At 41.0% G+C, this 23,569-nt stretch overlaps 1 protein-coding gene across 2 annotated transcripts in view; it reads left to right on the top strand.

Moving 5' to 3' along the window:
• The window catches only part of LOC121955372 (MAM domain-containing glycosylphosphatidylinositol anchor protein 2), a 252,880-nt gene extending 236,781 nt beyond the window's left edge, over window positions 1–16,099 (top strand). For both annotated transcript variants that reach the window (XM_088089304.1, XM_088089303.1), the window contains exons 16-18: window positions 10,368–10,498; window positions 11,027–11,123; window positions 13,291–16,099. In XM_088089304.1, coding sequence (XP_087945430.1) covers window positions 10,368–10,498; window positions 11,027–11,123; window positions 13,291–13,379 — 317 coding nt within the window. In that variant the 3' untranslated portion in view covers window positions 13,380–16,099. The remainder of the gene's footprint in view (window positions 1–10,367; window positions 10,499–11,026; window positions 11,124–13,290) is intronic.
• Window positions 16,100–23,569: the final 7,470 nt, after the last annotated feature.

Raw genomic sequence — 23,569 nt, 5'->3', positions numbered from 1 at the left:
AAGAATCCCAAAATGGAAAAAATTCTTTATGAATTGAAGTGATAGGGGTCCACATTTAACAACAGCAAAATTAGATCAAAACATCTGTTTACAAACTCTCACACAACTCGTACAGTATAATCTAAGTCTCATTTATCCAGTCGTATGCTCAGTACTTCCCAAACACATGCATATTTACTAAAAACAGTATTTAAAACTGAAGCGAAAGTGAAATTTTTCTCTTTATAGCCAGACTCCATTGACAAAAACAGTAACTTTACCTCGCTGAACACAGGAGCTGCAGGTCTACCGCTGCCTGGATCAGTTAGTTCTTTTAGACTTTGGTGCATCCCAACTAACCCTTTAAAACTCAGTGATGGCGGCTGTGTTAGACCAGCAGCTCCTGTGTTCAGCGAGGTAAAATGATTGTTTTTGTCAGGGGAGTCTGGCTTTGAAGGCAGCATAAATATGTTTCACTTTCACTTCAGTTCTCCTTTGAAAAGGTCTGTCTGTTGGGATAAATGACTTGTGTGAGTTTGTAAAATGATGTTTTAGTTTTGTCGATGTTGAATGTGGACACTTATGACTTCGATTCATCGAGAATTTTCATTTTTGGATTCTTCTTTCACCTTGGAGGCCGGTGAGAAAAAACAAAGGGTGTAACTTCATTTAGACAGTTTGCCTACACAGAGTCTGAAGAGTACGTGAAACATCTCAACAACTACTATTTAAGATTTAGCAGTTCAGCTGCTTTGCTTTGTCGGGCCATGTTCAACAGATTATCTGCAGTTTAGTTTGTGACAATTCACTGCATGTTAGTCACTATCATTAGTTCACTCAGCCTATCTGCATACTACAGGCTGGGTGAATAGGTCAGCTACATTTGTATATTTTACAGCACATTTTCAAACCTTTTCTTGGTTTTTGGCTTCTTTTTTGCATTTTTTCAGGTAATTTTCTTGTAACTTTTAAACAAGCTTTTTTTGCTATTTTGGGCCATGTCCTGATATGTTTTTGAAAAAAATGTGAACAGTTTGTTGAGGTTTTAAAGGTCCATCAGATGCCTCCCATTTTTATCTACCATGGGCACCTCTCTCAGGTGTTTTATGTTATGCACCATCACGTTTGACATTCGCACCTTAAAAAAAACCAAAAAACTGACTACAGTTTTGGCAATGATAAAAATGTCTAGCATCCACAATCTTGACTTTTTGGGAGCCTGTTAGATAGCACTTGAAGGCCATTCCCGGTGATCCGTTCACGTGCAAAGCAACTGTGGACGTAGATTACAAGCACAGCATCCTTGAAGCACAGTTTGTGTGGCATTTGAGACTGACTCGCACAGTGACGGCATACATCGCCGTCTGCCAGTGTGTCTTTTCGTACCACTGATCCAAATCCTTTGAACCAAATCTCACGTTTCTCTCAGTAGCATTTATTGTTCTAGCAATCAAAGTCAAAGGTTTGAAAATAAACATCCTTAAGCTTTATTTAATAAAGATTAAACACTCAAAGGTTCAGCTAATGTGCTTCATTAGTTTTGTGTTATTGTGTTTGATCAGATTTGATTGACAGTGGCCAAACAACCCCAGTGACTGTCATCAATTTCCAAATCAAATACTGCCAGATCCCAACTGTGACCCACCCACTTCAAACCAGTCAGAAAAACAAAAATAGATAAAAAAAATACAAATATATCTAATTTAAAATAACCAAAAAAAATTGTATTTTTGGTTATGTGGGACCTTGTTGCTCTCAGTCAGAATCTGATTGACAAAAATATGTTTTCAGGGATTTTCAAAAAAGTAATCACAGTGACACCTGACAAAAACCAGGTGCCTCATAAAAATATCCACTTAACTAAAAATACTGCTCCACTAAAAATATATTGTAGTCAACAAAAAAAAACAAATAAAAGAATAGAAAAATGGTGACAAACAAAGTGAAGGAGGAAACGGAGAGCAGCGATGGTGAATGAGTTGCCGTTTTGTGCTCATTAAACTCGATGCTCAATAAACTGTGAAATCACTACAGGCTGGCGACTGCGCTCGCCTCTCTTTTGATAAGATGTTTACAGCGAGCATTTGGCTGCATTTACTTCAGTATTCTGGTGGGACGTCGATGGTATCAGCGCCATCTCCACCCTCCACCTGCTCCGCTCTGAGCTTCTGCTGGACCTGCTGCTCCGACTCCAACCCGCTCAGCCCCCTCTCTGCGTCTTCCTCTCTCTTTTCACCGCGTGGGATTATTTTTTTTTTTATAAGCTATATTTTCTTTTGTGAAGCTGATGTCATTTCAGCTTTTATATTTCCCTTTGAAGTTTATTAAATGACTCTTATTTGCATTAATAATATCAATATGCTCTCAGATTGTTCTTTTGAGTAAAAAGCATTTTTTCACTGTTTGAGGTGAACTGCAGGCTAAATAAGTGTTTTAAATTTTAGTTTTTTAATTAGTTCAAAAATGTTTTATAAGCAAATTCCACCACCAAACTCCCAGCCCATCGTTCACAGGTTGTCAAATACAGACACTCTTTATGAGACACACAGGGCTTTTAATACCTCGCGTGTAAACCCATCCACGGCAATATTAGATGCTCAGAGCAACTGATGTAGTGATAAGAAGGAGGAAGTCCAGAGAGGGTAAAGGTGGATAGATGGGTCAAACCAACACATTCACACCCCAAGTCATCACATATTGCTGTTTTTGGGACAATCCATTGCTCTCCGTTGACTTTGTACAAAGTGAAGGTGCCTCCATGTCTTTTCCGTCTGCTAGAAAACAACAGAAAAATACCTAAAAGCTGCTGTGTGACGGGATGCACTACCAACTACCAACAGTGTAAAGAACCCAAAACTAATTTTTTTATAAGCAGTTGAAACTGAAAAACGGAGCTTTTCAGAAGACAAACGTGAATACAGAAGGGAAGAGATCAGTAGAGAGAAGGGGGGAAACTGTAGCATCCTGACAGTTGATGCTGCTAAAATATACGTTTGGCTTTTTTTTGTTTTTAGTTAGCTACAGGCATAATGTTAGCACTTCACCACTCAGTTTCATTCTTGAGCGCAGCTACCCCCCCCATGGGCATGGTTTTCAGAGTATGACGCGTTAGGATCTGTCTCTATATTACGTTTACGCAGGGTGGCTTTTGGCGTCGGGATGTTAATCGGTAATCACTGTAAAGTGGTGGTATTTAACGAATTCTGAATGAGAACAGGGTGGTCAAACAAGCACAGGAGTTTCACCCAGAAGACAGCTGTTTCCTTCGAACACAAAAGTTTATTTTGCAAAGACACCGAATGCCTGTATGAGCGGAAATTGTTGTGTACATTTCCTGTGAGAACGTAAGTAGAACAATAAATCAATACCGTGACATTAGACTAGATATCGCTGCTGTATTTGATGAGTTGTTTCATCTCATCCTAGTGAACTCCTCTGCTTATTCAGTGCAATCACCAAATGTTTATGTGAATATTTTTAACAGAGTATTATGAGTAATTAAAATATTGTTTCTTGAAAATGTGAATATAAAAAAATGTGTTGTTACCAAATATATTTCTGTAGTGGCAACTTAAAGACAAATATCTTAAAAACTCTGCAAATACAAATCAAAACCACATCACAGCTTTAGACCATTAGAGGTATGTTTTTTGTAATATTTTGGGTGAACTGACCCTTTAACACTCGGTTGACAGCAGGACTCCATATGGTGTGAAACTTAGCCAAGCTACTTTAGAGCTTCCCTCAGTGGAAAGGCCAAGTGGAAGCGTCCAGGTGGGGGGGCGGACCAAACATCTGGAGAGGCGGAGGCGAGGGAGGTGGAGAGAATATAAGGATAGAGGTGTCGGAGGGCGACTCAGCGGGGAGATGAGAGCTCCTCCGGCTCCCTGCCGAGGTTGAGTAGGCCGTGACATTTCCAATTTGCTCAAATTGATCGCCAGCCAGACCCTCTCTTCCCTGCCCTCCCCCCGTCTGTGGTGAAGCCCATGCCCAGACTGTGGCGTGTTATGATGAATGGGCTAAATGTCAAGGACTTGAAACCCAGCTCAGATCTTCCACGGCCACGCTCCATTTAGTATTCTGCTTCTCCGGCCATGAGAGAAATTCGCCCCAGAGCTCAGGAATGTTGTGATATTTTCTGCCCCGAGAATGCTCATGACAAATGGGCCAAATAATGTATGTTCACGTCTACTGTATGTGCTCTCTTAGAGAACTATTTAAATAGTTGAAGGCCCTTTTTTAGATCTGTGAGTCACAAAGCCATCAGACATGGCAGGGCTCCGTCTCTGGGAGTTTGATGCTCTTTGGGACTGTGCTGCGGAGGTGAGTCACAGTCAAGTTGTGGCACGGCAGCCGCTGAAGGCCAGAATCGCTCGATAAGGAGTTTCGCCCACACACTGATGAGAACAGTGGCACAGGCTCAAAGAAACTCCTCCGTAGTTAGCTGGCGGGGGGATACCTGAGACAAGGTCACACTTAATTACTGAAGCGCACATCAAAGTTTGCCTTTGGAGCCCGTGTCGCATTTGTTTATGGGATTAAGTCTCCAGCAAAGCGCACCAAGCAAGTCTGTTTTAAGCCTGACCTTCATCTTTTCATTAGCGAGGAGGGTGGTACTGCACCTCAACTCTCTACTCCAGGGATACTCAACCTGCTTCACTCGAGGGCCACTTTTAGAAATAACAGCAGGTCACGTCAATGCAGCTGCCTCAGACATGCTTATAGGATTTTAGGCTATTTCTAGAATTTTAGCACATTTCTAGGATTTATTACAGTACTAGGATTTTACCACATTTATAGAATATTAACACCTTTCTTGGATTTTGGGATGTTTCTAGGATTTTTAGGATTTCAGGACATTTTTAGGATTTTAGGACATTTCTAGGACCAGATACATTTAAAGGGTATTAGGACATTTCTCTGATTTTAGCATATTTCTAGGATTTTTGGACATTTCTAGGATATTAGGATGCTTCTAGGATTTTTATGAAATTTCTAGGATTTTAGGATGTTTCTAGGATTTTTGGATGTTTCTAGGATTTTTGGACATTTCTGGTGTTTTAGGATATTTCTAGGCTTTATGAACATTTCTAGGATTTTGGGATGTTTCCAGAATTTTAGGATGCTTATAGGATTTCAGTACGTTCAAGGATTTTAAGACATTAGGGCCTTAGCTGGTACCTCTGTCGGGGGGTGTGGGGGATCCTCCACTGGTCCTTTCTTTAATAAACAAGCTCTATTTTGATGCCGTTTAAATCACTCTGCCATCTTATGTATACTAAAATTACAAAAACAATTCCCAGAATGATTCACTTTATTTTTATTGTTGATTAGAAAATGGTTGGAGGGTCCACCCGGCACCCAATGGGTATTCAGATTTGGCCCACGGGTCGTAAGTTGAGTATCACTGCTCTACTCTCTCATCCTCACTACATAATTGAACATTTCCAGAAGCTATTTCTCACTTTTCACCAGACCCACATCTTTCTCGTCTCAGATCTTTTTAAATTTCACACGTCTGCCACAGGTATTCCTTTAAGAGGGAAAAAAAGAAGAATATACAGCACATGCCTTTGCTCAGGATGTGATGACACTGACATTACCACCTACATCGCAATGAGTTCAAAGAGAACGTAAGCCAGCCAGCTCAGCAAGAATCCTCCTACATCCTAAACACTTCAACGGGAGATGAAACCGCAGGTCATGTTCTGTACAAGAGCTCATCTCTCACTGGAGATTGTGCTGTCGTTGGGGGAAAGCGTACTGTATACTGTGCTGATGAGAGGATATGAACAGGGACATACAGTGCAGCTTCTCCTCGTTTCCTCGCAGAGATGTACAGTAATGAGGCACCTCGCTGAGGCAGAGATGCATCAAAAGCAGGGTTACGGTCTGCTGTTTTCGCTCGCCCGCTTGTGTCAACGCAAAGGTGCTGCTTTCCGTACTTGTGAAATTCACTTGACTTCAGAGCCGTGGTCCTGCTGAGCTTCACTGTGGTGTCAACGCTAACCAGATTTGGGTCTTTGGTCGGTGCTCTGGTGGCCCGCTGCTGAAAGATACCGCTTCCCCTCTTCCTACACGGCGAACAGGAAAAGCAACACAATGGTTGCGTTTGGAGAGGAGGGTAAAGTGGTTGCACTCGGTGTCATCATCTGACAGTTTTATATCAAAGCCCAGGGCCAGACAAGAGGTCTCACTGAGGGGAGTCTTCAGTTCAGACCCGGTATATAGTCTATTCTGTCTCAATGAGAAACAGTACTTCAGTGTTATTGTAACGCTTATATATGAATCCAGTTGAAATGGATCTGTCAAATTGCATTTTCAAATGCAGAGCTGCTTCCGACAGCGACATCCAGCAGCTCCTCCTGTGTGGCTCCACTCGGAAGATGAAAGACAGGAAAGCTGGACAGAGCAGAAATAGTTTAAATCTAATGTTAAATTAGGAACTCTTCTACGGGGAACGTATTTACGCTCATCCAAAAAATTCTCATCACACATCACCCATTAGTGATAATTAATTTGGATTAATACGGGCTAGAGAATAATTTATCGCCGCTTGCAGAATCACAACTTAATAAATGTATCAGTTCAGATGACCTGGGTTTAACCTTTGCTACTGCCTGGCTCTGCTGCCAATGCAGAGGAATACATAAATGTGAAATGCAGGAGACGGGGGTGAATATTAGATCCAATTTCTCTTGGAGTTCTTGCCTCCAGTCTGAGTGGTTGTACGGTATCTTAAATATAAGAGCAGAACTTTTCCAGAATAAAGAAAAAGGTACAGATGCATTGATGCAGTACTTTGATTTATTTGAGATGTAGGATCTTTAATTGGTCTGAAAAAGTTTCCATAAAGTCCAATATTTTTTTTTATTACTTCTTTGGTAATATTCTAAATAAAAGTAGTTTTTAGGATTAATTATCCATTTTTTCCAGTAAATGATACAGAACCATATGTTGTTGTCCCATTTTTCTGAGCACAGTTTGGTCCCAAGCTCTTCAGTAATCTATTTAAAGGATAATTTCTGTATTTTTCATCTGTTTTTGTGTCTCGAGTGACTGTTTAGTGACTAATTGGGAACAAGAGTTTGTGAAATTGGTCCATTATTGAGAGAGAGTGCTGCAGGTGACAGCTGTGGAAAAGGCTGCAATGTAACCACTCTGTGCATTTGTCAATTTCCGTAAAAGTGCTTGTTTTTGCCACTGACAGGCTTGATTGTTATTTTAAGTGTCTGACAACATTATAGATAGGATTCCTACAAAGACAGACCCTTTTCTATTTCCTATGCAGGAAGCTGGCAAAATTGATCATTTGCTCCATGTGGATCTCCTTTGTTATATGAAAATCTCATTATCATTAGTCATTCTGTACTCAGTCATAAACAAGATGGATTAGAGAAATCAATTTTTTTTTCTTTTTTGCCCCACAGTCTGTTGTATATATTTTTATACTCATAATGTCTCTATTTATTCCCTCAAAATACAAATAAACCTTGAAATGAGTCGATTAATGACAATGGGGGAGAGATGGAAAGAAAATAAAGTATACAAGAGAGGGCGTGGGCGAGAATAAAAGCGAAAGTAAACAGAAAGATTATTTAGACTGTATTTCATTATGTCTACTTCAGAAAATACAAATAAACCTTTCTGCAGGGCTGCATGATTTACTCATGAAACATCATGCATGTATTGATCTTTAAACTTAAACTGTCTTTCTAAGAGTGCATTTGTTGAATTTTAAATATAATTCAACTGTAGATGGGTCATTAGCCATTAATCTTACTGTAACAGTTACGGCACTCAAACACTGGCATATTCTTAATATGGTAAAATCAATAAAGATAAATAACATAAATGTCAGTAATGTAGTTTAATTCTCCATCCGAAGACTCAGACCTGTTGAGAATTCCTAAACTGCAGCTTGTTTATACAGTGCAGGTATAACCGTCTGACTGAAAGAAACACGTTAAGGCGCATCGTAGTGGAGCTCAAGCACTTTGACCAAATGCTTTATTTCAGTATTTTCTTCCACGTACAGTTTATGTGAGTGTGGTCAGATATCCAAAGCAGTTCACACACTATAGCAGGGTCTCAGTGTTTTCAGGACAAGGACCCTCTAGCTAAAAGATACGATTAATGTGTTTTTAAGGACATATTTTAATTTAAAAAATGAATAAATTTAATTTAAATTAATTTAGTGGCTGCTCTGCGGTAACTCTGGGGGACCCCTGTGGGTCGTGGACACCTGTTGAAGATCCAGGTTTTACAATTATGCTGCGTTCAATTCAAAGTCAGAGGTTTTTCCTAGTTTCAGGTGCACAACACCAAACGTAAAGACAGACAGTGACAAACTCATGTTTCTGTGGCTAGTTTATGGACAATTGCACCATCAGCAGGCTGGTCCCATGCACATATGAGCAAAACAGGGAAAAAACAACTCAGTTTTGCCATTTTAAATTTTTCACCGCTTTCCAGATTAATGTTTGTACTGAGAAGATCAGTTCAGCGATTATTTACTGTAACCAGTTACCTAATAACAATGGCAATGTATTTTGGCATCAATTTACATGCAAAACAGGTTTTACTATATGACAGCTGATGTATTATTTTAATTAAATACATGCAAATATACTTTACGCTACCTTTAGTTGATTTCTTATCATTTTCAATGTGGGCCTCCGTGGCCTCCATGGATGCTGCCATTGTTGTGTGACGTCAGGCCGCTGAAGTTTGGGTACAGTAGGATCTCCGACTTTGAGTGTGTTCAGTTGTACTTTTTCAAGTATTGGGTCAAGTATTGGTTATACTTCCTGCGACAGCTCAGGAAGTTTAACCTGCCACAGGAACTGCTGATCATCTTCTACACTGCCATCATTCAGTCTGTCCTGTGCACAGCCATCACTGTCTGGTTTGGATCTGCCACCAGACAGGACAGGATTAGACTGCAACGAACAATCAGAACTGCAGAGAGAATCATTGGGGCCGACCTGCCCTCCATCCAGGACCTTTACCGGTCCAGGATCAGGAAACGGGCAGGCACCATCTCTGCAGACCCATCACACCCCGGTCACAAACTGTTCAAACTCTTCCCCTCTGGAAGGCGTTACAGAGCACTGTATGCCAAGACCACCAGACACAAAGACAGTTTCTACCCCTAGGCTGTCACTCTGATGAACTGTAAATAGTCAGAGTGTCAGGAGAGAAAAACAAACAAAACAAAACAAAACAAAAACAAACAAACAAACAAACAAAAAAACAACAAACAACAAATATATATATATATATATTTATACTACCTCATGCACAGTGGTTTTTGCACTAAACTGTTCATACTGTATATTTTTGAATTACATACTGTACATTTTGTATATATTCTCTATCTCTTCCTTTTGTAAATACAATTACATGTCTATGTCTGTCTTTTTTTCTATTTTCTTATCCCTAACTTATTTCCCTCCCCTGTACTGTGAGCATTGCCAACCCGGAAAAAATTCCTTGTTCCTCATTTGTTGAACTTGGCCAATAAACGTGATTCTGATTCTGACTGATTCTGAAATATCTCAACTTCTAAATTGTCTGGAAGGCATTATTAGTTGTTACTTTGGCAGTTTAAATTTGCAGTGGGAGGCCGCTGTGGGGCGGACTAGCCTTTCAGTTTCTTTTGGTGTTGATCCATTAATCAACGTATTCGGGTGATGCCATTGTTAATGAAATGTTAGCAGCCATCCTGCGAGCTCCGCCTCAAAACATAATCAGAGCTCAACAGGCTTCCTATCTGCAGCCGGTTATATTCAGAAATAAAGTGACTAGAAGGTCTGAAAAATAATTAAATCTCCCAAGAAAGTTGCCAATTTTGCACCATTGAGTCCTGTATTAATAACACAAGGCAAAATTAATGAAACACAATAACCGTTTTATCTCGATTATCATGGTTTTACAGTTGTCGGAGGCCAAAATTGTGTCAAAAATCTAATTTGATTAATCACATAGTCCTGCATCTCTACATAGATGGTGTTCTCACACAGATTTCATGCACTGCTGAATGCTGAATGGTGGTGATGATAAACTGGTTACCTTGAGTGCTGATGACCTACTTTAGTTACGTATCACTAAACTGTTGTTGGAGGTACAACAGAGGAAAAATGCAGGACAGACAAACCCAGTAATCGCCTCCAAAATAGCCTGTAATACCATGTAAAGTCATAGAATTATTATTCAGCCTGACAGCCAATTTATAGTATTTGCCCAGTAGCATGTACTCTGCGGCCCAGTGTGTGTCCTCTGCCCGCAGGCTGGAAACCACTGACAGCACAGATGTTTATACATTTATTGGAATCATGTTTGTGTGCGCTGACCTGTATGTGTAACTGTCTCTCTCCCTCACGCAGGAACACTAAACGCCCTCCTAAAACAGAAGGGCCAGACGACCTCCGAGGGTCCCGTGTGGTCGCTCAACGGTAACCAAGGTGACCGCTGGAAGCAGGCGAAAGTAAGCATCCATCCGACGGCATCCTTCCAGGTGAGACCGACAAACTTAATCAATCCGACACGCAGCCGCATTCCTCTTGTTGCCCTCTATTTTCCTCTCTGACTGTGTTTGTATGCCGGAGTATTAGTTTCCTCGGGGGCGGCATATTGATGTAGCACTTCACAAGCTGTGATATTAAGCAGAGAAGTGGACATTGTTTGCTACTGAGAAAGCAATATCACTCACGCTTTGCCATCAGGACGCCTAATCTTTGCAAATGTAGAGCTGCAATATTCCATCATCTTTACGACTGCAGTTGTGGAAAGTAATTATAGTTTCGGCTGCACTTCTGTTCCCTTTTTTGTCACTTCTAAGTGCTCCACAAGCATCCTTAATTTTAAATTTTGTGACATTAAAACTGGAACAACAACCCCCTGCTGTTATTTTCATTTTGTGCAATTTCGCTAGATTACACTGTGTACTTACTTCTACATTTTCGTCTCACAGCAGCGCTCATTTTCTTGTTTTTTCTGGGCTCTTAAGAACATATAATATGATAACATGTTTGTGTCTCTGCAGGTAGTACTCGAGGGTATCCGAGGACCAGGTATCGAGGGAGACATCGCCATCGATGATGTCACGCTGGAGGAAGGGGAGTGTCGAGACCCACCGCCCAGTGAGTAGCAGCCGCCTCCTCCCTCCTCTCCCATCCCTCTTATCTGAGCTCCGAGTTCTCGCTCTGACTCGTTGGACAAGGTTGAGATTTACGAGAGGGGATCTAATCTCAGACAGTTGCCAGCGCTGAACCACCATCTCATTGGGAGAACATGGTTGCCACGGCAACAGTGTTGTAATCATATGAATGATAGCCACGCCGGCTGAGTGGAGCACTGTAATTGCGCTGCAGGAACAAACAGAAGGTAAAATCAGGAAACAGGACACAGAAAATAGCCTGCAATTGACAAGGTGATATTTGTCGGCAGACGAGCGCTCTCTTATTTAATTCATGTTATTTATGGCCGGAGGAACGTTTATTTTCAGGAGCTTCTTCAGACCGAGGCATCCCTTTAACATACCGCAGATGAATCAGGGTGATCTGTTTTCATTTTTCAGGTCATTCTTATTCATTTTATCACTGCGGGATTATTATTCAGGTTCTATTTCATTTGGATCCATTAGGATTCAAAGCGACAACATTAATTCATTTGGAGGATAATGCAAAGAATTATGAATTTTCAATCTCACATGATGAATGTTACATGACTTTATGGGATGTAAAAAATGAGAACACTCATGAGGGCTGATCGGAGGCGACATCTGACTGATGGGGACGGTTCAGAGTCGCTGTTTTAGGATCTGATCACTCAGGTTTGTTGTGACTTAAAGGAAGAGTTCAGCATTTCAAAGAATACATTTATTTGCTTTCTTTCCGAGAGTCAGATGGAAAGATCGATACCAGTCTCATGGCTGTCTGTAAAATCTGAAACTGGAGCCACGAGACGATTAGCCTAGCTTAAGTATTTTACCAATATAAAGAGGGTCCTAGTTAGTTTAGATCTTTATTTCGTACATGCCAAATAAAATGGGAGAATAAAATAAAATATAAGCAAGAAAAATAATACACCAGAATGCCCATTGCCCCATGTGTTTCATGGCAAAAAAAGAAGGAGGAAGTGAATACTTATCAAATACTACCTTTTTCAGTTTTATAAAAAAAATAAGAATCATTTTAAACATGCATATCCTTATTTCTGCCCTAATATTCACCATACACACCTTGATCACATCAAACAAAAATTAAGACAAACCAAGAACAGATGGCATAAAGTAGGACGTCTCTGCAGTGGGAAGATGGTGCCACACACCCAGAGAAAAAAAAAAAAAGGATTGTGGTATTCACTTTTGTTTAAGAGGTAGAAAACCTACAAGTACCATAATGCACTGCACCGCACCAGGCCAGTAAATGGTCCCTCTGGTTGTTGACATGATGCATGACGGGCAGTTAAACAATCTCGTATCACAGTTAAACATTAAGATAAAACATGTTTCTGGAAACATTTGAGGTGTAAAAAATGCAACTCAATAACAAAACCTTGGCTGATATTTGATCAATGCTGCCTTGTTTTTCCTGTTTGATCTCTCTATTTTTATCTTTTCACTGTGAAGGAAACAGCATGGTACCTACTTCCTGTTCACAATCTCTCCCTATTACAGCTAAATGCAGCAGTAAAATAAATTTCTGAAAACATTTCAGGCGAGAAATCAGCAGTGCAGGAACATCATTTTGGTTTATATTTGCTCAGCACTGACTAGTTTTACAGCAGAGCTGCTGATCGTTAGATGGAGGGAAGCCTGCATCAGAACAAACAACTAAATCTGCCGACTAGAACTTTTATTTTGTGTTTGTACATAAATCAAAGAATGAAAGAAAAACAACAGTTTGTGGTGGGGGTTTGGGTGGGGGGCTACCTAAACGACAGAAGAGGTCGATTACCAAATACTTTCAAGACAATTTATATGATCGGCCCCAAAAAGACATTTATTTCCATTCTAACCGTTGCAGTTTTGAACACTTCCTTCAAGTTATGAAATAGTTCTGTTCCAAAACTACCTTGTTAGGTTTTAAAACACCACAGTTTGGCATTAAATGAATACTTTGGTCAGATACTGAATCGGTGACACGAATCTTAAAAGTGTCTTGACTGTTTAGATCTTCTGTGCTGCCGGGGCGACGATGTGCATAAAGCATCCATGTTTTCACAGATTTGGATGTCTGGTGCGCTGAAGCATAAAACCATGTGGTGTTAATTCCAGTTCTGTTTCTTTTACTTTTTTTGTTGCAGATCTCAGCTCCACGGACCCGCTCACATCCTCCCATATATGGCTGCTATGCATCACCTTGGTGATGACCCTCCTGGAAGGTCAGAGGTGACCCTTCTCTCCGTCACCTCAGAGGCGAATATTCAGACCCACCGTCTGTGAACTATACCCTCGGCATCCAATCACCAAAGATTCATGCATCCTGAAAGCAGCAGGGGTCCCCTGACAGACCACGGAGCGGCCGGAATTAACAAAGGACGGAAAAAATAAAAAAGTTACACAAAAAGTAATAAAGAAGATGCGCTAATTTTTTTAAAAGAGACCTCTTTTACAGAAAACGCTCCTCGGTGCGGGACTCTGGACGTCTTTACGAGCACAAAGACAGGTGGGCGGCGAACGAGCCCCGGACTTTGGCGAAAGAGTTCACAAGCGTCGAGGGAGGACAGTTTGTAAAGCACAAGAACAATTTTATGAAGCTATGAAAATACTTTTGGAAGGCGGCGGAGTATAGACACTGCTGACTTTTTGAAGAGGACACTTCCCTGCTTACAAACACATCGGAATCAGACCTTTCTCTGTGTATCTTTATCTTCATTTTCTCGCACCAGATGCCAATCACCGACACTTGTTTTTCACTCTCGCCCGGCCTCACGTCACACCTCAGCATTTCTTTATCTGCTTGGTGCTGTACTGTAGAAAAACAAGGACTCTGGCAACATTTAGTTCTGTCTGCTTACCCCCTGTAGCTGCCTATGTATCTATTAACACTGTGCTCACGAGTCCAAGTGGCCAACCGACGGTATGGTGGCAGAAGGATCAGCGGAGGTGTAGAGGAGGAGCGCAGGAGCTGGAATGAGAGAGGAGGAACAGGCAGAGAGGAGCGAGAGGTCCGATCAGTGAGGCCTGACTCGAATATTCAGTCGGCGGTCCGCCTGTGGAACAGAAGCCACTTTACTTTCTGCCATGAAACAAAGTGCCTTCAGATTACAAACCGAATCGTGAGCCTGGGTGTTAATCAACATCGAACACATCTCTGTTCATGTTTCCTCTGATGGGCTATTTTCTACATGTTTCTTTTGCCCCACAAGTGCTGACGGGAGGGCATGCGTGTTCAGAGGGGGTGCGGCTCCACCTAACTCCTTGTTTGTGTGTGTGTGTGAGTGTGTATGTGTGTGTGTTTGTGTGCGTGCATGCGCCTAATGCCTATGCCTAGTTCAACGTGAGGGCAGCTGACCAGAAACAATTTGGACGAAAACGGCGGTGAAAATGAGGCTCTGGATTTCGCAGAAAGACACGCAGGAGGATCAAGACACTTTGTCGAATGAATATCCCACTCTCTCTTCCCATCCTTCCCTGCGGGCGAGCATTTTTTAACAAAAAAAAAGAACAACTGCTGACTAAATCATTGTACAGGGAGGAGACTTTGCAGGCTCGTCATTCGGGCGATAAGGCCTCGCCCCACTATCCTCCGCCATTTCTATGGAACAATACGAAAATAAAAGATAATAATGACCATAATAATAGTCATGATATTTTATTACTCTAGCGAGAATGTTTCTCTGCTTTTACACAAACTGTGAAGATTGACTGTGGAAGATCTACCTGAGACCATAACCTTAACCAGCGGGGTTTTTAAAAAATGTATTGTAAAAAAGAGAAAACAAGAAAATTCCGTTCATTGTTGGTTATGACAAAATGTTTTGAGGACTTGTGTCTTGTTTCTTATTTTTTCTGTTGAAGATGACTTAACTTCCTTTCTTCTTCTTGTTGTCTCCCTTTGCATTGCTTAAGTATCCAAGCTGACGGAAGCATAAGAAGTAAAACCAATTTGGTAACTGTATAACTTGTAAATGTTAAAGAAGCTCTATTCAAAGGTTTATGATAAATGTTTTATGTTGGAGTACAGGAAGCACAACATACAGTTTAAGGTCTCAACATATTAAAAATCCATTTTATATTTCTCTGCACATACGTGACCTACTTCCACAGGCTTTCCAAACACAAGTCCACGTTTGACAGCATTTTTTACTCATTACATTCATATTTATAGCGCAACCAGAACACTACAGGACACAAAGGGAACCCAGGGTATGAATGAAGTCTTCAGACTGGGTGTCAGCTTGGTGTTGTGGTTGTTCAGCATATGTAGCCTCTCCTGTGGAAGCCTGGGTTTGGGTCATGTACATGTGTGAGCATAAAGCTGTGTACAATAGGTGTGATAAGAAACTGATACATGTAAAGAAGATAAATACGCTACGCAAAACAGAGCAGACTGATGAGCATTTCAGGGCATCCTTATAAAACCATCACGGTCTGTGTGATGTTATTACAGAGACATAATCACAGCTATTATCTGCGACCCATTTCTGTTTTATTTTTCTTTCATTTCTGTGTTTTTTTGTTTCCGTACAGCCCAGATCACAATGAATGTAAATGGAGTTCTGGGGGGAGTTCTTTTTTTACAGTCTTATAGATGTAACGTTTTACTAAAACATATGTTTTTTTGTGTGCTTTTGATGATGAGAACTTTCAGACTTTCATAGGTTGTTTTGGACACGTCAAGAACATGACTGACTTTGACACAATTTCCAAAAAAAACAATTAAAGATAAAATACCCATTAGCTAGCTGCTATATCCTCCTGCGGTATAGTGAGTAACGAAAAGTGCCAAAGTGCCCCGTGCAGTCGTCACTGTTAATATGGATATGAGTTGAGGATATTTGGGTAACTGTTCCTTTTATGGCCTCCCTGAGCACCTGGTCAGTTTTCATGTAATAGTAGCTACACCTCTAACGAATGATTAAAAATTACAGCTGAATTTAAATGGAAGAACGCCTTTGGTATCACTTTGGTGTCAAGGTCAAACGTTTTACAGAAATAGACATTTTTGGAATTTAAAGGGGGCAGCCCCTTTAAATTCAGAGGTTCTTATCATTAGTCAGAGACCTCTCAGTTGACTGAGACTGCTTCAAGTGGAGCAGTTTTTGGTTTGTTTTTTTGGTTTGGTTTGCTAGTCAGCATGCTGTGCAGTGGACTTCTGGAGACGATTTGGTCCCCAGATTTTGCTGTCAGTTATAGACCTCTCAGTTGACTGAGATTGCTTCAGATCGAGCAGTCTTTTTTTGTTGTTGTTTTTATTGTTTGTTTTGCTAGTCAGCGTGCTTTGCAGTGGACTTCTGGGGAGGATTTGGTCCCCAGATTTTGCTGGGGAGTGAATGCTCTTAATTTACACGCTGCTCTTTGGCACAATGACAATGTACCCTGCCGACATTTGTATGTGGGGCCCATGTGGGTAGTAATTGGGCAGAAAATGGCCCCATACCAGTAGTCCACTTGGGTGGGTTTACCTTGGTTGGCCCCACGTGAATTATGCTAGGGCTACCTGGGTACCAAGTGGGTGTGGGCCCAAGACCTGGGGCCCACTTGGGAAAAACTCACCCATGTGGGCAATTGTCATGGAGCCATTATGGAACCCGGGGAAAATCCTATATAGGGCCCATTTTTCAGCCCAAATACGACTAACATTGGCCTCACATACAAATGTTGACTGGGCATTGGCCGTGAAATTACAAATATGCCCCGCATGAGTCCGGAAACGAGCATGGAAGGCATGAAAATGGAAAATGTGCTAATAACTTAATAATTGCTGTGTTTACTTGCAAGCCAGCTAACATTAGCCAGCTAGTTAGCTTTCTGTGTGTCTCACATCTGGCACAGCCGACATTCAGCACAAATATCATTGCAGCAGGCAATAGTCACTCGCCTGCATTCACTCATATGACTGTAGCCTCACCCAAACCAATTTCACTCCTATTGCCTACAAAAAAAAATCCAACCGATGATGGCAGAAGAGTACTAGCGCATCAGATGGAAAGTATGGCGCATCATGCTTTTGCCATTCTTAGGAAATAAGTTTGACTCACTATATAGAGAGTTGTTTTAATGCATAAACAAATACTTCCCTAAAATGTCAAACTATTGTTATAAAATAGCAGCCTGAGTTTGAACGTTTGCTTCCGTATATTCTCCATACAGTCAAACTAGTTTTGTGTGTGTTTGAATTACATCAGCATTAACCTTTCAAAACTATGGCAGACTTTATCAAACTTTTATGGAGTGTATTATTAAATTCTGGGTACATTCATACATATCTGCAAAACTTTCATCTCTGCAAAGGAAATATTGTCACATTTCCCAAAACGGCAGCTGAAAAAAAGGAACCATTGTTTGTTTTCTTGGTATTACAGCTCTCACCATATCCTTTATTTCCATTTCTGTGCAGTCACACGCCCTGTGTCAGCCTGTGCCCTTTGTGTACACCCGAGCTGTGAGTCTGGTGAGTAGCTTACACACTCAGCTCAGCTCTATTTATTGATAAAAGTCCTCTAAGCCACTTCAAAGTACAATTGTAGGGGATTAACAGTTTTTGAATATGTAAACAGTGTTGTGTTTACCGACTTTATTTTGATGATTAGAGGCTTCTGTAGTCGTGGAAGGTGTGAAGTGTTCGTATAAACTAACGAGGGGGGAATGGGTTTGAGGTATTTCTGTTTCTGATTAGTTTGGGAGCCGAATGTGTCCATGTGTGCCAAGTGTTTCATCACTGTGCCCGGGCGCGAGACGTTTCGTGAGTGTTGTTTTTCCCACCCGCGCGTACAGTATGAGATGTTTCTCACAGGAGCCACTTCGGTTCGACACTCGTGCAGGAGTTTGCAGTTGTGGTGAAAGTGCCATGAATTTTAATAGAGGGTAACACAAATAAAACAATGGTACCTTTTTTTTTTCTCCTCTTTGGAAGACTGTTTCAGGAATCTATTAAGCTCTGTACTTGAAAACACTTTAACAAAAACATAAAATTTAAGGGTCTCTATTTTTGGAATATTTAGGTACTGCAATCTAATAGAACTGCCTTTTAGTAAATACAACATTCTCAAATAGAGGAAAGCTTTAGTGCAGGCACAGCACTGAAGTCACAATTGCATCAGCCGTTGCTTTAACCACCGGCTTAATTACCAGCTGACTAGCAATATCCAATCACATTCATGCAGATGTGAAGCGTAAAAATCTCTTTGCAGCTCCCTCCAAGACCCAAACCTCCTCTTCATGTTCCTATATTCTAGCCGTTTTTAATTTTGCAAAGTTTAAGGCTAACTTATGTGTGTATTAAGGTTTGTGAATCTATGTTGCTGCTCAGAATCTTTTTGAGCTGCCACAAACAGCAGAGATTTTTCTACGATTGATTTATGGCCAACTCTGATTTATGACATTTGAGTGCAAAGTATTAATAATATACATATTGTGTATGTAACGGTTGAAATCTGAGTATTGCAATTGAATTTGGTTATTGGCTGATCCTGGTAGCAGGAACCTGCTTTCACCACCAACTGAGCTCCATGTCGCCGTCCTGTAGCCACCCTCTCACAAACCAACTACTCTGTGTGTTCAGGGGGCAGGGAGGTGTTGTGGATCAAGAGGCGGCATGATTGGGTAACTGGGCGGGTCTTAGCCCCCTCTCGGCCCTGCTTATTTTTGAGACTTTTTCACATTCAAAGCACTCAAGCCAAAAGTCAGGGTTAACTTACTCTTTAATTATTTGCTGAAAATCTTCAACCTTGACTTGAAGTGATTAAGATTACTTTTTTAAGTGGTTTTGTATGAGGCTCTTATCCATAGTCAGTGCATTACATTACATTTTACATGTTTTCATTTTGGAGAAGAAGGCCGACAGAATGCATTTTAGCCAACCTGCAACATCCAAGGCTGAAAAATGAAGCCAGTGTGAAAAACTGCAGTTCACTGTGAATAACCACTTGAGGTTCGCTCCAGAAGAGAGTCCATCTCCATAGACCCCATAGTGATGTGAGAACACCCAACTTTACAGCAGAAATAATCATGTTTACAGCCTGGTACAAAAAAGGTACAGTGTCTATGACTGATTCCAACTTTTTTTTTAATTAAGACCCAAAAATTAAGGGCCCATATTAAGGGGCAGGGCCACTTGAATGACAGGCTGCCTGCAAGACGTTGCTACAGTCGATGATTTAGATTCGCCCCTCGCTCCACAGCGCCGAACTTTTGTCGATATATGTCGTCAGTTTAGTCTGGTGGCTTTATTGTGAGCATAGATGGATAAATGAGGCCGTTAATGGTTTCTGTTAGCAAGGTAAAGCAGTGAAAATACTCTAAATATAACGTACACTTGATTTGTTGTAGATTATTTTTCAGGTGGCTAAAATATGTTTTTCTTCTAAGCCGTCTACAGCACTGTATTGATTAGCTTTCATGTTGGACTCCAGCCAGCGTCTTCAGTCTGCGTATGTACCACCCGACATCTACTGTATTAATACACTGACCATGGATAAGTACCTCACTCAGCCCACCTTCAAAAAGTCCCAACTAACCTGTCAAAAGTTAAGTTAAAAAGTGCACAGCCTGAAATTACACCACAGAATTCAGTCAACAGACACAAAAAAGGAAAGTACTGAACCCTGCTGTTTCTACAAATACTGAACATTGTAAATGTGGTGTTTGGGTGAGTTGTATTGCATTGCACTACATCGTACTGGTCACACCAGAAATTGCCTTTTTCTTTGTAACACTGCTGCAAACAAACGGCGAGTCGGTCTTTATTGCATGGGAAAAGGCATCGGCCATTTGGTAGGTGGGAGGAGGGAAACATCGTTACAGTTACAGAGACAGAAATAGTGTTTTCATTCTGAAATGCAGTTTTACTTTCTTTACTGAGAAAATGACACGTCCGACTTGCTTGTAACATAAACTGTACATGTTGGTCCTAATTGAACTGAGAAGGAAATAACCTTTTAATGTAAAGAAACAAACAAGGTCTTTTTTTTTTCAGTGCCGTTTCTTCTGCGTGTTGACAAATACACAAAAGAATGATGCAGTTGTGCATGAGTGTACCAGTGCTCACATTAAAACCATTAAAATGGAGCTGCTGTAGCATTAAAAGGACGTGGCCTGTGAGGGTTTGTGCCGGCTGCAGATTGAACATAATTGCTGCAACATGATGCAGTGTGCTGAAACTATTTCCCAGGTTCTTTGGTGAATTTGATTAAACCTATCCATGTGAGTAGAACCATGACCAGTTGCTATGTGAGGAAATGTAATTTAAAACAAATTCCTAGAAAGTGCATACCTTGTAATATTCTAAACTACAAGTGGGAAAGATTTGCTTGAAGTTCCTTTCTGCTAAACTTCTGGAAAGGTGTTTTCTTTTTTTTTGTGAGGTGATTCAGCTGTAATTTTCACCTTCTTACTTATAGCTGTACGGTGGCCCTGAGGGTCAAAACACTACAACGTTTCTCAAAACAAAACATTTCCTAAAACAAACCATTTCAGAGAACAACATAACGTTTCCCAAAACACATTTACCAGAACAAAATATTTTCCAAAACATCACATTTCAGAAAACAAAATAACATTTTCAAAAACAAAACCAAATTCCAGAAAACAAAACAAACATGAAAAGGTAGGTACGATTGAGTGATGACTCCTCGTTGCTGATAACAAACAGAAGTACTTTTTCTTCACTTTGATTTCTGACGGGATGCCTTGGCCCTCACAGGTCGGGAATATTAAATCAAATAAAACTTTATTTATCCTAAAGAGAAGCTGCAGCAGTGTGCGTAGCTGTTACCTCGCGCTTCCTTTCGCCAAACTTCAGCCGATGAAACTGTTTTTTCTGTGAATTGAGCGGCCGACACCTGAAGGGAAATGTTACTATGTTTTCCGAAATGATGTTTTGTTTTCTGAAATGTTGAAGTGTTTTGACCCTCAGGGCCACCGTATAATTACCTGATGTATTATTCTTACCGTGTATTTAAACACTGAAAACAGAGCACTTCGGGGGTCTCTAAAAGGAACAGTCCCAAGATTTATTTCTGAGTGGAAACGTTGTCATTTTCTGTTCAACCTAAGAAGGGCTTTGTCACATTGTGCCATTCGTCGCGCTTTTTAGCTCCCCGAATAAGTTCCACTAGCATGATATAATTGCAGCTGGTAGCCCCAATTATCACTACACACACCCTGCTTTCTTGGTATTGATTCAGCAAAGAGAGCTGGTGCCAGCAGCGGAGGGGTGGGGGGGGGTGCACTGCGGTTCGGCACGACCAGCACCGTCTCTGAGAATTGGCAGTCACAGTGAATTTGGCAGAAAAGTGTTCATACGAGGGAACAAACGTCTGTCACATAAAACCCTGAAACATTACCACTGTGTTGAATGTGTTTTCAAGAGTAAAATTGCCATCTTAATGCGGCGAGTTTCTTTTCACGTTGGCACAGTGGCGAGGCAGCGGTGAGTGACTCCTCGACAGGAGGCTGACTGCAGTCTCACTAAATAACTGGGAGAGGTAGACACATTTCAGAGATCTCATTTTACTCTGTCAGGGAAGAAGCACTGTGTCGCTATTTGATGGCACGGCTGCTCAGTGTGACAACTTTACCAGGGGGAAAACTGCCACCTCTTGGTACCTCATTGTCTCTCGCGTTGGAGTGAATCTCAAGATGGAATCGCAGGCCGGGCGAGAGCATTTTGCATTTTTTCTTGTCCAGTTATTTACCGTCAGTGCAGCCGACTGCGCGCAGGATGACAAAATGAAACGTCCCCCCTCGCTCTTGGAAAGACCCCTGGAATTAATGAAATGCGATGCTGTTGAGAAAGCTGTGTTTCAGTGATGTTATTTATCTTGTTCCGTGCCGACACCCTGTAATGATGACCTGTCACTCTTCTCTGTTTTGTGCTCTATATTTATATATGATCAGGCTTCTTTTTCACTGTATTTCTTTGGATTTATCACCCATTTTTTGTGCCATACCTGCAACTAATGAAAAAATAAAGAAAAGGAATATTTTATGGGTTGTGTTGAATAAATTTTACCCCATTTACTGTAGTGACACTCTTACAGCCCGCAGGCCAAATCTGGCCTCCGGTCGGGTGCCGAGTGGCCCCCCAAACATTTTCTAAATCACATTAAAAATAAAGTGATTCACACTGGGAATTGTTTTTGTACTTTTAGTATACATGATGTGCCAGAGTTCATAAAACAGCATCAAAATAGTTTGTTTTTAGCTTGTTTTTCAAAAAAGTGCCAAAGGATCCCCCGTAACCCTTGACAGAGGTCCTGGCTAAGCCCCTAATGTCCTAAAATCTTAGAAATGTCTAAAAAAAATCCCAGAAACATTATACAATGCTTAACATGTCCTAAAATCCTACACACGTTTAAATTGCAGAAACATCTTAAAATCCTAGAAACAGACTAAAATCCTAAAAAAAAAAACAAAAAAAACTAAAATCGGAGAAATGTCCAAAAATCATAGAAATGTCTCTAAGTCCGAGAAATGTCCGAAAATCCTAGAAGCGTCCAAAATTCTGAGAAATGTCCTTAAATTGTAGGAATGTGCCTAAATTATAGAAACATCTTATATTTTAGAAATGCCCTAAAATCAGAGAAATGTCCAAAAATCCTAGAAGCGTCCAAAATTCCAAGAAATGTCCCAAATTTTAGAAACATCCAAACATCCTAGAGACGTCCCAAAATCCGAGAGGTGTCATAAAATCCTAGAAACCTACTTAAATCATAGAAATGCCCTGAAATCCTACAAGAGTCCAAAAATCCTAGAAATACCATAAAATCGAGGAAATGTCCAAAAATCCTAAAATCACAGACATGTTTGGGGCTGTTTTCTTGTCATTTTGCAAAAGCGGCCCACCGGCCAAGCCAGCTGCGTGTCCCTGCCGTACAGTACGAGAACAGCGCGAAAGAAAAGGACAGAATAGAACAAAATGTCCCACATTACGCGCTCTAACACAAATCCTCTTGTTTCTGTGGCTCGCCTGCACTTGACACCTCTGTCCCCGTAGTTTTTCAAAGGGAAAGCTAAGTTATTCCCGCAGTGACCACCTGTCTCCCGCTCAAAGAGGCTGGAAACAAAAGCTTTTGTGTTGTGCAAATTGTCCTTTTGACAGTACTCCCCAGTTTGCGTTTCTTCTGAGGAGCTAGCATGCTTGCTTTCCTCTCAGAGCTGAGAGCATGTGAGTGATTGTGGCGAGAAAAGGACATCTGAGGGAAAGACTGAGGAATAACAATGGTGTGCGGAGGGGCTTGAAAGTCATCCAAAGGTTAGCCAGCAGGGGCCTCCCGACTGAGGAGAGCTTACAGAGCTGGAGCTACTGTACACAGAGAGAAACGACTTTTCCCCACGCAGGCCGGCTCTTTGATATGCTAAACACGCAAGAAAACAAACTTTATCCTTTGTTAATTTTGAATCACAAGGTCAGAAAAA

The sequence above is a fragment of the Plectropomus leopardus genome, chromosome 16 (genome assembly GCF_026936395.1).
Source record: "Plectropomus leopardus strain MGB_pleo_1.0 chromosome 16, ASM2693639v1, whole genome shotgun sequence".
Classification (NCBI taxonomy): Eukaryota; Metazoa; Chordata; class Actinopteri; order Perciformes; family Serranidae; genus Plectropomus; species Plectropomus leopardus.
This window is presented reverse-complemented; position numbering and strand designations above follow the sequence as displayed.